Below are 14,612 nucleotides of genomic sequence, written 5' to 3'. Positions count from 1 at the left end.
AACTCGCCCGTGTATTTTCTTCACATTCAAAACCTTAGACAAATACAATGAAACTCTCATGTCTGTTTCAACGCTCGCTGGTCTGTGGTGACTGTATACAGTGTGCTTGCATTTGAAAAGTGATTTCTATTTAGTCTTCGGCCCGCAGCTACTGAGAAGTTGTACATGTTTGCCTTTTTTTATGTTTGAAACTCAAAAAAAAAGTTTAAATCTGCGATGTCCTGTCTCTGTTGCCAGTGATAAGAACCACATGCACTTTGGTGCCATCACATGTGCCATGGGGATCCGCTACAAGTCCTACTGCGCCAACCTGGTGCGCACCCTGATGGTGGACCCCCCGCAGGACATGCAGGACAACTACAACTTCCTGCTGCTGGTGGAGGAGGAGCTGCTCAAAGAGCTCAAACACGGTGGGTGTAGAGTGTGTGGTAGGTTGTGTGTAGAGTGTGTGTTAGGTTGTGTGTAGAGCAGGTGTGTGTTGGGTTGTGTGTAGAGCAGGTGTGTGTTAGGTTGTGTGTAGAGCAGGTGTGGTAGGTTGTGTGTAGAGCAGGTGTGTGTTAGGTTGTGTGTAGAGCAGGTGTGTTAGGTTGTGTGTAGAGCAGGTGTGTTAGGTTGTGTGTAGAGCAGGTGTGTGTTAGGTTGTGTGTAGAGCAGGTGTGTGGTAGGTTGTGTGTAGAGCAGGTGTGTGGTAGGTTGTGTGTAGAGCAGGTGTGTGTTAGGTTGTGTGTAGAGCAGGTGTGTTAGGTTGTGTGTAGAGCAGGTGTGTGGTAGGTTGTGTGTAGAGCAGGTGTGTGTTAGGTTGTGTGTAGAGCAGGTGTGTGTTAGGTTGTGTGTAGAGCAGGTGTGTGTTAGGTTGTGTGTAGAGCAGGTGTGTGTTAGGTTGTGTGTAGAGCAGGTGTGTGTTAGGTTGTGTGTAGAGCAGGTGTGTGTTAGGTTGTGTGTAGAGCAGGTGTGTGTTAGGTTGTGTGTAGAGCAGGTGTGTGTTAGGTTGTGTGTAGATAATTGCATGGTTTTGATACTCTGCTCTTGTCTGTCCATGAATGTATTTATTTAGACAGAGGACTGTATGTCTTTGTGTGTAATCTGGGTATCGTCTCCTGTACAGGGGTCAAAATCGGCGATGCCTACAACACCGTTCTGGACTATGTGAAAAAAGAGAAGGCAGACCTGGTATCCAAGCTCACAAAAAACCTTGGGTAAGAGACTCCATAATATACAAACACCTTGGGTAAAACAGAGACTATGTAATATACAAACACCTTGGGTATAACAGAGACTATGTAATATACAAACACCTTGGGTAAAACAGACTCTAATATACAAACACCTTGGGTAAAACAGAGACTATGTAATATACAAACACCTTGGGTAAAACAGAGACTATGTAATATACAAACACCTTGGGTAAAACAGAGACTATGTAATATACAAACACCTTGGGTATAACAGAGACTATGTAATATACAAACACCTTGGGTAAAACAGACTCTAATATACAAACACCTTGGGTAAAACAGAGACTATGTAATATACAAACACCTTGGGTATAACAGAGACTATGTAATATACAAACACCTTGGGTATAACAGACTATGTAATATACAAACACCTTGGGTATAACAGAGACTATGTAATATACAAACACCTTGGGTATAACAGAGACTATGTAATATACAAACACCTTGGGTAAAACAGACTCTGTAATATACAAACACCTTGGGTAAAACAGAGACTATGTAATATACAAACACCTTGGGTATAACAGAGACTATGTAATATACAAACACCTTGGGTAAAACAGACTCTGTAATATACAAACACCTTGGGTAAAACAGAGACTATGTAATATACAAACACCTTGGGTAAAACAGAGACAGTGTAATATACAAACGCACTCACACTCTTGGCCTCATTGTCATTGTATTCCATCGTCCCCTGCAGGTTTGCAATGGGAATTGAGTTCAGAGAGGGTTCCTTGGTCTTGAACGGTAAAAACCAGTACAAACTGAAGAAAGGTGAGAACACCATCACCCTGCTTTGTCTCCTATAACACTTGGTGCTTTGAGTTCGCTGCTAAATGTGTTTTTAATCTCCCCAGGCATGGTGTTGAGTATCAGTCTGGGTTTTTCTGACCTCGTGAATAAAGAGGCGAAGAAAGACGAGCAGAAGAAATACGCCCTGTTCATCGGAGACACAGTACAGATTAATGAGGTACAACACACGCATACTCACAGCATTAGAGACACTGCACAGATGAATGAGGTACAACACATACTCACAGCATTAGACACTGTACATATTAATGAGGTACAACACTCACTAGGGCTGTCAAAATTAGCTTAAAATGTAAACAAACTAATTACTTAAGATCAACATACCTACACCCCCCCCCCCCTCCCCCCTCCTCTCTGTGCGTGAGAAGAGATTGGTGCTAGATTGAGAACGGGCTGTCTCTTGGAGCGAGATCAAATTAATTAAATAGAATTATGGAATATCGAACGGACATTCATACACAGCAACGCGCCTTGACCAATGTGTGGTAAACATGAAACAATATATTTTCCTTGGCATGAAACGGGAAATGATAACAAACCATTGGGGACCACCTGCATGACGCTTCGGTCTCTATTCATTATCCAAGTTTTTAAGTGCTAAATACTGAAAAGTAGGCTACTTACATTCTTGACGCTAGAACTCTCAAAATAGCGTTAGCAATAAAGAAAAAAAGGTAGGCCAGCTGTAGTTTACATAGCTTGCATACAACTTTGTCCAATGTGTGGGTTTTTCTTTCGTTCCTAAAAATAAGTCTCATCTATGGATCTCAGGGAATGTATTCCCAGTGTCAGAAATATTATGTCTGTTACTAGGCTTGAGTAAATTGTCCCTAGATACCAAGAACATGCAAATAGACCTTGTAGAAGTGGAGCGATCTTCAATTTACTTAAGTATGTATTTTAGGCGGATTTTCAGAAAAGAGGTCTAGGGCTTAACAGGTTAAGGGGTTAACACACACACACTTACAGCATTGGAGACACAGTATAGATTAATGAGGAACAAAATAACATATGGTATGAAATTGGTGTATGGTGTTGCAAGGTATATGTGACTGGATATCTATTCAGTATTTGACTAATGGCAGGAGTAGGGATGCCCCCCGGACCCCGGTTCTAAACGGGAACCGGTACTAATAAATAAATAAAACCGTAGTATTGATAAGTTCCGACGTTATCGGTACTGCTATCGATACTCTAGAAATTATTATTATGAGTTTTTTTTTTTTTTTCGAGGAATTTAAACGTTGCGAACTATCTCTCCTCTCTCTGTCTGCACGAGAAGCGAGCCGCAGCGAGCCATTATTACACACAATCGTCACGATCCGCTCACACTCACACATACGGGTACTTGCCAGTCCGTGGCTCCATGCTGCTGAAGCGCAGCACACACAGACCGAGCTCTGCGCTCATCATGGCGGAGAGAGCGAAGCGCTCGAAAGTCTGGGTACACTTTACGAAAGTCGATGCCGACGACGCACGTTGCCACAAGTGCAATAAAACATTTGCCAGTAAGGATGGCAATACAAGCAATTTGTCAAAACAGCTGTTGTCAAAACATAACATTAGTCTGCAGAAATGCACAGTTTTTGACTGCTTTGCTCGCAGTGTTCCATCTCCGTCCACTGCAGGTAAGCCAAGATACGGAGTTAGCTAGGCTAACAACGAATTATTATGAATAGGCTAATGAATAAAATATAATTGCTTAGCTAATTGTTTAGCTACAAATATATTAGAAAGATGACAACTTTTTATAGATCTTCAGGCTGAGGCTGCAGCCACAATGTCCCAGCCCACCCCTCCCTGTTAGATTCTGATCAATCGGCCAGTATCACGTCTTCTTGTGTTATCATCTCTCCATCCAATCCCTCTGCGTTGTGTGATTTTAATGATCCTGACGTCTCATATACTGGCTGTACAATCCTTATCTCTCTCCGTTAGTGCAATCCGCAAACCATAATAATTCTCCACCTTTGTAAGAATTCGACACTTGGACAACGTACTACCTTACAAGGAAAAGCGTTGTTTATTTTCATAAACCGAAGCCTCAGCTCAGATGTTAACAGATTGTATTGTCCTTGAAAAGTCTATTCTAATGATCTCTCCTTTAACCCCGCTCGGGGATCCTCGCGGCCTGGTGGGTATTCCAGAAGCCTGTCGTCGTGGTCGTGCCACGTCAGTCCTCCCCTCCTCTCCCCGCGAGGGGAGGGAGTCTCTTCTGTGTGATCTCAGTCCTAGTCAGATTGTAGTCTGCCCTTAGTCACTCTTGGTCTGCCTCACACCCGGAAACACTGTTCGACTTATAGATCTTCGTCATAGCAACGACGGCCCGCCCCTCTCCTGGTTGTCATGCGACGCGCTGTCATGACAACTGCTAATAACCTTTCACACATTTCAAAACGTTTCATTACCGTTTCATTAAGGATGTCACCCCTCTCCCTCGCTCTGTGCTGCTGTTATCAATGTTGATGTACTGGGGAATTCAAAACATTCTGCCCTGCTCAGTGTGGTACTCACTAACACCCTGCTCGCTCTGTCTCCTGCTCATTTCGACCTCTGACCTAGCACCTTTAGATGCTACCATCTCCCCCCAATCTATACATCACATACATTGAAAAACACCCCAAAACACGCGTTTTCTCTATCACCACCGGTCCCAGCCAAGACCGAAGTCCCTTCACGCTAGCAGCTAGAGGAAGGATGACAGAGTGTCACAGCCTCTACTAATAAAATGGAGTATTGAACCGTTTTTAACAGCTGGGTATTGGGTGGGACGAACTTTCTAAATAAAATAGAAAGTCCCAAAATAGTTAATTTATCTGACTGCTTGTATTAACACATCCACCGCCATCCACGCTGTAAAGTGTTATTGCCCGCCATGCTTTGACCGCCAGAGCTCGCTGTACAGCATGATTGAGATCAATATTAAATTTTTTCGCCATGGCATTCATAATTCATATATACACCTCCGACGCTGCAGCTGGACCCTAAAAGTGAAGGCAACGACGGCTCAATGCCGCCGCCTGGTGGATGGTTGGGCGAGTTACACTCGGAACAACAGGAAGTGGCTGCTGTGTGTCGATTAAATTCATCCGGCCGTCAACATTGTTGCAAGGCTCCCGACAGAGACGATGTACATAATGGATCGCTTTATAAACGTAATAATCGATATGATTTCAGCGTTTATTGCGACATACAAACCGGAAATGGACCTAGGCGATCGACGTCCTATACTTGGGATATTTCACCGCCAGTCTCTTTGACGCACGGTAAGAGGAATATAACGTTATTTTCAGCCCAATTGTTTATTCATTTCACTGCAAACCATCTGATCAATAAATCAACCCATACTACATAAAGCATTTACTGATGATCGGGGAATTATAAACGACCCCCCCCCCCCTTTCCTCCATGCATGATGAAGCATACGTATACGATCATATACAGTTGAATTTTTTAATATAGCGTGTCTAGGGAATAAACGGCAATCGATAATCTATATATGCGTTTAGGCCTATAACTCACGTTCTAGGAATTACTGCAGAAAACCATAAAAACATACTTATATTCTAGAAGGTATTTTTGTATGAATGAAAAAGTATAACGTTCCTACATCCTGAACGATAGATAATCGATGTTGAATGGGCCATAGTAATGTCAATTTAGCAATACAATTTAAAAAGTTATAGCCCTGCAAAGAAGGTAAACATCTCCATAGGCTTACAGTGCTGGCAGACTGGCTATATTGATGGATATAACCAATGGCAGGGAATGTGTTAATTGATCAAAAAGTAGCTATGTGCATTAATATAAAAGAATAATAAAGCAATGTCGATTCTGTTCTTAATAAATCGTTTTTTTGGCCAAATAAAAAAGAACCGATAAGAGTATCAATAAAGTACCGAACCGTTAAGCAGTATCGATAAGAGTAGTAGTATCGATAAAATCCTAACGATACCCATCCCTAGGCAGGAGTGGAAACATTTCTATGATCAAAAGGTCTATCTGCACTTTTACTTTTGAAAGGCAACTCTCTAAACAGGAAGTCTCATTTCACCTTATTTGTGCTGGCTTGATGCACCTGGGCAAACTTGACTTGTCCCTCCTGGGAACGGACATTCTGCCTGGGTGTCTCCAGCTAATCCGCCCACAACAGTCTGAAATCTGTTTCCTCTTGACAGGAGGAAGCTGCTACGATACTCACGCCGGTCAAGAAAAAGATCAAGAACGTGGGAATCTTCTTAAAGGTAAGATTAAGTTAAGTTGAACCTTTTAAATTTGTCTGCTGCATTTGACCCATCCTGACTATATACGAGCAGGGGCAGGACACCTAGCATGGATGTCCTTTGGTGTGGGCGCAAAACTCTTACTGGGGTTCCAGCTCGGGCCTTCTTGCTGTGAGGCAGCAGTGCGCCACCGTGCCATTAGATGGTGATTGATGCTCTGGAAATTTAAAACTGACCTCGTCTGTTATCCCTCTTTAACATTTAATTACTTGCATATGAGCGCCTCTCGGCACATAACCATCCCCAATTCCCCCAAGGGGATCCATAAAGGAATACGTGATCTTATTTGATCACAGTTCTACTGGGTTAACATGGAACATGGACTTTGATGAATCAAAATGTGTTCTTTTTGTGCTACAGAACGACGACGAGGACGATGATGAGGAAGACGCGGATGACGCGGAGGAGCTCCTGGGTAAAGGAGCGCGTGGTGCCGCTCTGCTGACGGACAGAACCAGGGTAGGAGTGTCTCTGTGTGTCGTTCATGTCTGCATAGAGTTAGTGGCTGCATCTGAATTCAAAGTGTCCTACATACATAAAGTATGTAGATCATACTACATACTAGGGCTGTCACATTATTTTTGAATTTAGAATTTACATAAAAATGAGATTCGAACTTGAAGGGAGAAATTTGAATACATTTTTTTTTTTTATAATATTATTATTAAAGAAAAAAAGTGTCTGGTCATATAGGTGAGACTGTGCTGAAAAGAATGATACCAAACATACCATGGTAAAAAAACTGAAATTCGAACTTGTCTACAATTCTGCAACGAATTTAGAATTAGATTTTTTTGTTAAAGTGACAGCCCTACTACATACTGTTGGAGCTCTCGGAGTGCAGTACGTGCGACATACAACATACTTGCGTGCGCCGAAGGAGAACTGGTCGTTTTGTAATCTCAGTTTCGCTAGCTGTCCAATATAGGAGGATATACTGTCTGTTTTGCCAAAAAAGAAACACGGAAGTCTCAGTGGGCAGCATGTTGTTGTTGATGTGTATTTGGGAAATCCTTACTGACCTGGAACTGAAAATTACCCGGCGTAAAGAATTGTGGGATAGAAATGACCATCCACTCCATACTTCAGATGTTTAGTATTCATACAAATCTCCTTCACATACAGTAGCCAACATATCGCATACTTAAAATCGCATGCAATTAGTGTGTAACATGGGGAAATTGGATGCAGCCATTGTGTTGGACAAAGTTTCTGGTGTGAGCCTAAAAACCCTCGTTTCATTTGATTGGTCAGAATGAGATGACGGCGGAGGAGAAGAGGCGGACTCACCAGAAGGAACTGGCCAATCAGGTGAACGAGGAGGCCCGGCGGCGTCTGACGGAACAGAAAGGAGAGGAACAGATTCAGAAGTGAGTGACGGAGGGAGAAGGTGGTTCACATGAACGATACGACGGCATTTCATAGATGCAGCAGTTGGGCTTTGTTTATTCTATGAGGAGCACGGCAACATTATGGGAGATGATGTGCTTACCATCTCCTCCAGAGACAGACAAGAAGATACCTCTAGCTGCTCTGATTGGTCCATCAGTCACATCTAGTTGCTCTGATTGGTCCATCAGTCACATCTAGCTGCTCTGATTGGTCCATCAGTCACATCTAGCTGCTCTGATTGGTCCATCAGTCACATCTAGCTGCTCTGATTGGTCCATCAGTCACTTTTAGCTGCTCTGATTGGTCCATCAGTCACTTTTAGCTGCTCTGATTGGTCCATCAGTCACTTTTAGCTGCTCTGATTGGTCCATCAGTCGCATCTAGCTGCTCTGATTGGCCCATCAGTCACATGTAGCTGAGTGGTGCTCAACCATCAGCATAGTTGGCTGTGTTCAGCGAGGGTGACCTAAACAAAACAAATTATACTTCTGAAGCTGAAAAAATGGTACTCAATTATATTTAGTCCAAAATGAGCAATTTACGACATAAAACCCCATTCTACTGGAACTACTTTTCAAGCGCACATTTGCTACAGCATGTGTATTTTATCTCTCTAACTGTATTAATTACTCATTCAACGCTCTGTCCCTCCCCAGGGCCAGGAAGTCCAACGTGTCCTATAAGAACGTGTCCCAGATGCCCAGGGAGAAGGACATCCGGGACATGAAGATCTTCATCGACAAGAAGTACGAGACGGTCGTCATGCCCGTGTTCGGCATCGCTACGCCTTTCCACATCGCCACCATCAAGGTATGCCATGCCCTGGGAAATTTAGCAGGGTTAACTGAGCTATTGTCACAAGGGGGCGCCAGAGAGCAGAGCCTTTTTTTTTTTTTTTTTAACAATATATTTATTGGGTTTTAGTTTGCAAATTACAACATGTATATCAGCAGAGCAGTATTCAGCAAACATTTTCACCCCGTTCTCCCTCCCCTAACCCCACCCCACACAAAATAATAATTAACTTCAAAAACAGGTTCACATAGGAAGGATACAGATTTAAATAAAAAATAAACATAAATAAATAATAATACAACCAAAATGTTTTACACATTAAGTAAAGGGTGTTTCTTGTCGTTTTTACACAATAATAAGAGTTGTCCCACAGTACTCCCCCTAATCCCGTTCTTGTTGAAGCAAGTTCCCAACATTCGTATTATGCTTTAAGAAGTACACAAATGGTCCCCAGGCATTATCAAAAATGTTTTGTTTACGTCTAACAATATACACCATCTTTTCCATTGACATATTTGAAGCCATTTCTTTAATCCACATACCAATTCTTGGTCCATCAACATTTTTCCAATTAAGAGCTATTACACGTTTTGCTTGTAATATGCACATATCTATAAATCTAAACTCTTTGCGTTGTAGATGTGGGGTGGTAGGATATAAACCAAGAATAAAAAGCTTGGGATTCAATGGCAACTTCTTTGATAAGATTTGATCGATCAGATCAATAACATCTTGCCAGAAGGTTTTCACTTTCACACATTCCCATATGCAGTGGAACAGTGTCCCCCTTGCCTCACTACACTTAATACAAGTATCTGGAATATTATCATTAAACTTATGCAATTTAACAGGAGTTATATATGTACGCATCAGCCATTTATATTGTATAAGTTTTAGGTTGCTACCGACTGTCTGACTCTGTGCCTCTTTACATGCCACGCTCCATTCTTCTAAAGATATTTCCTCCTCTATGTCTTCGTTCCATTGATTCAGTTTTGATTCAGATGATTCATCTGAACCAGATACAAATAAGTCGTATAGCATTGAAATTAGACCTTTACCATAACAGTGTCTAGTGACTGCTACCTCTAAGATGGAAATGTTCGGTATATCCAATGAATGGTTCTGAGATGATATAAAACTCCTTAGCTGAAGATATTTAAAAAAGTGATGTTTCGGAATATCATATTTTGTAGATATTTCCGCAAAGGACATGAATACTTCATCCTCCTCCCTGTATACGTCTTGCACTTTCCTTAACCCCTTTTCAGCCCATACTTTAAATCCACTATCGTTTTGCCCTGATTTAAAATTGGCATTGCCCCAAATAGGACTGAACCTGGATCGGGACGTATTTATATTCAAATATTTGAGTGTGTCAAACCACACATCTATCATGTTTAAAATAATGGGGTTGTCTGTATTTTTCTTCAGATATTTACGGTCTCCAGAATACAAATACCGGTGCAAGGGTAAGCTCGGTTTAACAGAGCAGGATTCTGAATGGATCCAAGCAGGGGGATTCTCCGATGAGAAGTAAAACATGATCGTCCGCAATTGTGCTGCCCAGTAATACCATTGGATATTTGGCCATTTCAGACCTCCTCGGTCATATGGTAGGTAAAGTAGAGATAGACGTAATCTGGGGCGTTTATTTTGCCATATAAAGTTGGTAAACAGTTTCTTGATTCTTGTGAACAAAGACGAGGGGGGAGGTAAAGGGATATTCTGGAATAGGTAGAGAAATTTAGGGAGTATATTCATTTTTAGAATATTAATCCTGCCGATAATTGAGATGGGTAGGGATGTCCAACGCTCTATTGAAGAAGTACTAGCTTCCAGAATTGGGTCATAGTTTATCTGAGAAATCTTATTCACCTCGGGGACAATTTTTATTCCCAAATACGTGAATGTATCTGTTGAGTTGAGAGTAGAAGCACAAACAAGCCCATCCTCCCTCTCTCTTTCATTGAGTAACATTATAGATGATTTGGAGTGATTCACTTTATAGCCAGATATTTTCCCAAATGTTTCAATAAGACTTAGGAGTGCTGGGATAGACCTGTGTAGATTTTTTAGCATTAATATTACATCATCGGCGAAGAGGGCTATCCTATGTTCTATATGACCTTCTCGAATCCCATGAATATCACTGTGCGTCCTCACCGCTATAGCAAATGGTTCGATCGCAAGAATGAAAAGTAAGGGCGATAAAGGGCTCCCTTGTGGGCAACTTCTACTAATTTTAAAGGGTTTAGAGACCTTGCTATTCGTCAGAACTTCTGCCGTAAGCCCTGTACAAAGCAATCTAACCCATTTGACGAATGTGTCTCCAAAGCCAAATCGTGTTAACACCTCAAACAGATAAGGCCACTCGACACGGTCGAAGGCCTTCTCTGCATCCAGTGAGAGTAAGGCAGTGTCTGTCGCCCCCTTGTGGTTATATAAAATATTGAGCACACGTCGGACGTTATGAAAACCCTGTCTCCCTTGAATAAATCCATTCTGGTCTTCCCCCACCACCCTAGGTAGAAGGACCTCCAGTCTTCTTGCAATAATTTTACTAATAATCTTGGTATCCGAATTTTGGAGGCTGATTGGACGCATATTTTCACATTTTGTATTAGGTTTCCCTGGTTTTGGAAGTAAAGTGATTAGGGCTCCTCTCATAGATGTGGGGAGAAGACCATTCTCGAAGGATTCCTGAAACATCTCCAAGAGGGGTGATATTAATTTAGTTTGGATTTTCTTATAAATATCTATGGGGATGCCATCTGGGCCTGCTGCTTTTCCAGCCTGCATACAGCCGATTGCATCAGCAATTTCAACCCCAGTTATATTTTGATCTAAAGCCCTACTCTCCTCCTTTGAAATTTTGGGAATATCTAGGTCGTCTAAGAATTGTTTGCATGTCCAGGTTAGGAGAACATTCAGAGCTGTATAATTTCCCATAGAAGACTCTAAAAGCCTCATTAATCTCTGTTGGGTCCACTATAGTTCTACCATTTGGGGCTTCAATACAATTGATGGATCTTTCTGCTTGTTGTTGTTTAATGCGCCAGGCGAGAAGTTTTCCAGGCTTTTCCCCCTGATCATAGTAGGACTGTTTGAGTCTTATTAGGTCGGCAGCGGCTTTGTTAGCTGCTAATTCATTGTACTGTGATCTAAGCAGTAGTAGTTTTGAATGAGCATCTGTAGTCGTATGTTTGTTATGATAAATTTCCGTTTCCATTTTTTTTATATCCTGATCTAATTTCTCCATTTCAAGTCTTGTAGCCTTTTTCTTTGAGCTAGTGAAAGAGATTATTTGTCCCCTAATAAAAGCCTTGAAAGCCTCCCACCTCATGCCAGCAGAGGTCTGGGACTTGTTGCATTCAAAATACAGGTCAATCTGTTTCTCCAAAAAGTCTATAAATGTGTGATCCGTGAGCCATCCTGGTTGAAAACGCCATCTTGGTGGGTCATTCACTAGGTTAGTATCTTCATAGTTCAAGGATACCGCTGCGTGGTCCGAAAGAACTATACTGCTATACTGACATTCACCTACTTTGGAGGCAAGCAGTGCTGAGACTAAAAAGTAGTCTATGCGTGAGTGTGTTTTATGAGTGCTGGAATAGCAGGAATACTCCACTGCATTGGGTTTGCCATGCCTCCAAATATCCAACAAGTTTAATTCCTTCATAAAATGATGTATGGTCTTTCTCGACTTATTGTGAGTGCCTTCTAGACCAGTTGACCTGTCCTTTCAAGGGTCCAACGTACAATTAAAGTCACCAGCTATTATGTATTGTCCAGGAAGAGTTGAGGCTGTCGAAAATAAATTATCATAGAATTTAGGGTCCTCTTCATTGGGACCATAAACATTTATCAGCGTTAACGTTTCAGACAGTAACCTACCCTGGACCATAATATATCTACCTGCAGTGTCCCTTACTACATTATGTACCTGTAATGGGACAGACTTATGAATTAGTATCATAACCCCCCTGGCATGAGTGGTGTAGGGGGCAGATAACACTTGGCCCTGCCACCTTTTTGCTACTTTAGGAACATCTTCATTCAAAAGATGCGTTTCTTGTAAAAAAACAATTTTTGATTTCAAATATTTTAACCTGCTCATTACCCATTTCACCTTTGTAATTTTGTTCAAGCCCCTACAATTCCACGAAGTAAATTTCACCTTGCAGTTCTCTGACATTAGTTAATTGATATATATCCCTTATGAAAAGGTACACAGACAGCCACACCCATATGAGAGAAGAAAAAATAATAAAACACATCAGGAAAAAACACCCACCCCCTACTAACCTAATGCCCATGCATCTCCCCTCACCCCTCATTTCACTACTGGCCAAACGAGTTTCTCTAACTTGTCTTCCCCCTAAGCTCAAACTAGCTTTCATTTTTTCTAAATACTAATCACAAATAACATATCTAGTGTTGTCTTGAACTGCGCAATGCTTGCAACTTGTAGGTATAGTATCCATTAGGTCAGGGGCTTACTTTAAACGCCAAACACTATTATTACAAATCTGAAACACTTTTAGTACAAACCTGGAACGCAGGCTGGGATACGAGGAAAATGTAAAAAGTTAAATGTTTGTAGCCTGCCCCAGAATCTGCAATGCGTTGTAGGAAAAGTCTAAACCAGTGCTGATTTTGTCCATTGAACTAGACTCAGTCCTGTCCGAATAAGAATACAAATAAAAATCAGAGGAAAACTAAACAGTCATAGTCCAATCACGCCTCATTTCGTGGAAATGGCTATTTTTATAACGTCATTTATATATTCACTTATAAGAATACAGTAGGCTCAGTATGACTGTTACTTTCCTTTCGGAGCCTTCCAATGCCGGGACCGTCTCAATAAATCAAATGCTTCGGATAAACTTGTCCACCTCCGCCGGTGTTTGAAAGGTGCAGGCTCTCTCGTTGTGAGTTACCAGCAGCCGGTCTGGAAAGATGATTCGGTGCGTGTGGATCCCCCGGTCTCTCAGCTTCTTCCGCACCTCATCGTATCCGCGCTGCCTCTTGTGCACACCTGCAGAGAGGTCTATGTGAAGACGAACCGGCTCGTTATTATAAAGGACCTGTCCCTTGGTCCTAGCCGCCCTCAGTACTCTCTCTCTGTCCTTGAAGTTCATTAACTTCATGATTAGGGTCCTTGGGCGTTGAGAGTCAAGTGGCGCACCGATTCTATGAGCACGCTCCAATACTAAGCCCCCTGGTTCAATATTCAGAGCCTCCGGTAACCATTTCTCCAAAAATGCAGTTGCATCCTGGCCCTCTGCCTTTTCCGGTAGCCCCACCAACCTGACGTTATTTCTTCGACTCCTGCATTCCAAGTCCTCCACTTTGTCGAGAAGGTTTTTAACGGTGTTCTCCAGAGTGCCAACCTTCGGTATCAGCTTATTAACGTTGTCCTCCGTGTCAGAAATCCGTTGTTCAGTCTGCTCTATGCGGCTTATGCAATCTTGTATCTGTTTCTTTATTTCCGTAATTGTTATTTGCATTTTGTCGAATTTCTTATACAGTCCAGTTTTCATAGTCAGTATGGCTTTCATGATATCTTGGTTGTCTGGACTCAACTTTTCATCATCAGATTCGTCGACGTCCTCGTGTGCGTTAGCCATCTTATTTTCATCCGACTTGGTGGCCTCCTCCTCCACCTCAGACTGTTCAGCTTTCTTTCTATCCTTCTTTGCTTTTTCTTTAGCGTTTTTTCCTGACATTTTGATTCCGGATATTCTTATACTTATACTGCGTGACTTTGAGTGATATTTTGATTAGTTTTGTAGGATTAAATTACATGCTAGCAGCTGAGCCTAAAATGTGCGACCTCCTAGTTACTCGTCATGCCCGGAAGTTCGAGAGCAGAGCCTTTGATTTTTATTATTGCATGATCCTCTTGACTGAAGTAATTTTTTATTTTAATCTCACTTTTTTGTTTCATGTTTTGTGAACATACATTTAGGCCTCTGATGGGCCTACTAACACATAAACTGTGAAATAAGACAAACCAGTCTCAACAAGCCATTCATATCTGCCTCTCTGTCAAACCTCAATCAGGGATCATAGACGATGCATG

The 14,612-nt window shown here is 41.8% G+C and overlaps 1 protein-coding gene across 1 annotated transcript in view; it reads left to right on the top strand.

The window, feature by feature from the left end:
- supt16h (SPT16 homolog, facilitates chromatin remodeling subunit) overlaps window positions 1-14,612 on the top strand; it is a 100,915-nt gene that overhangs the window by 31,117 nt on the left and 55,186 nt on the right. Inside the window, exons 7-14 of the mRNA XM_084312337.1 lie at window positions 238-410; window positions 1,106-1,196; window positions 1,942-2,015; window positions 2,099-2,211; window positions 6,233-6,298; window positions 6,698-6,796; window positions 7,592-7,707; window positions 8,386-8,539. Of these exons, the coding sequence (XP_084168463.1) occupies window positions 238-410; window positions 1,106-1,196; window positions 1,942-2,015; window positions 2,099-2,211; window positions 6,233-6,298; window positions 6,698-6,796; window positions 7,592-7,707; window positions 8,386-8,539 (886 nt within the window). The remainder of the gene's footprint in view (window positions 1-237; window positions 411-1,105; window positions 1,197-1,941; window positions 2,016-2,098; window positions 2,212-6,232; window positions 6,299-6,697; window positions 6,797-7,591; window positions 7,708-8,385; window positions 8,540-14,612) is intronic.

This window comes from Notolepis coatsorum, assembly GCF_963971535.1.
Source record: "Notolepis coatsorum genome assembly, chromosome: 4".
Classification (NCBI taxonomy): Eukaryota; Metazoa; Chordata; class Actinopteri; order Aulopiformes; family Paralepididae; genus Notolepis; species Notolepis coatsorum.
This window is presented reverse-complemented; position numbering and strand designations above follow the sequence as displayed.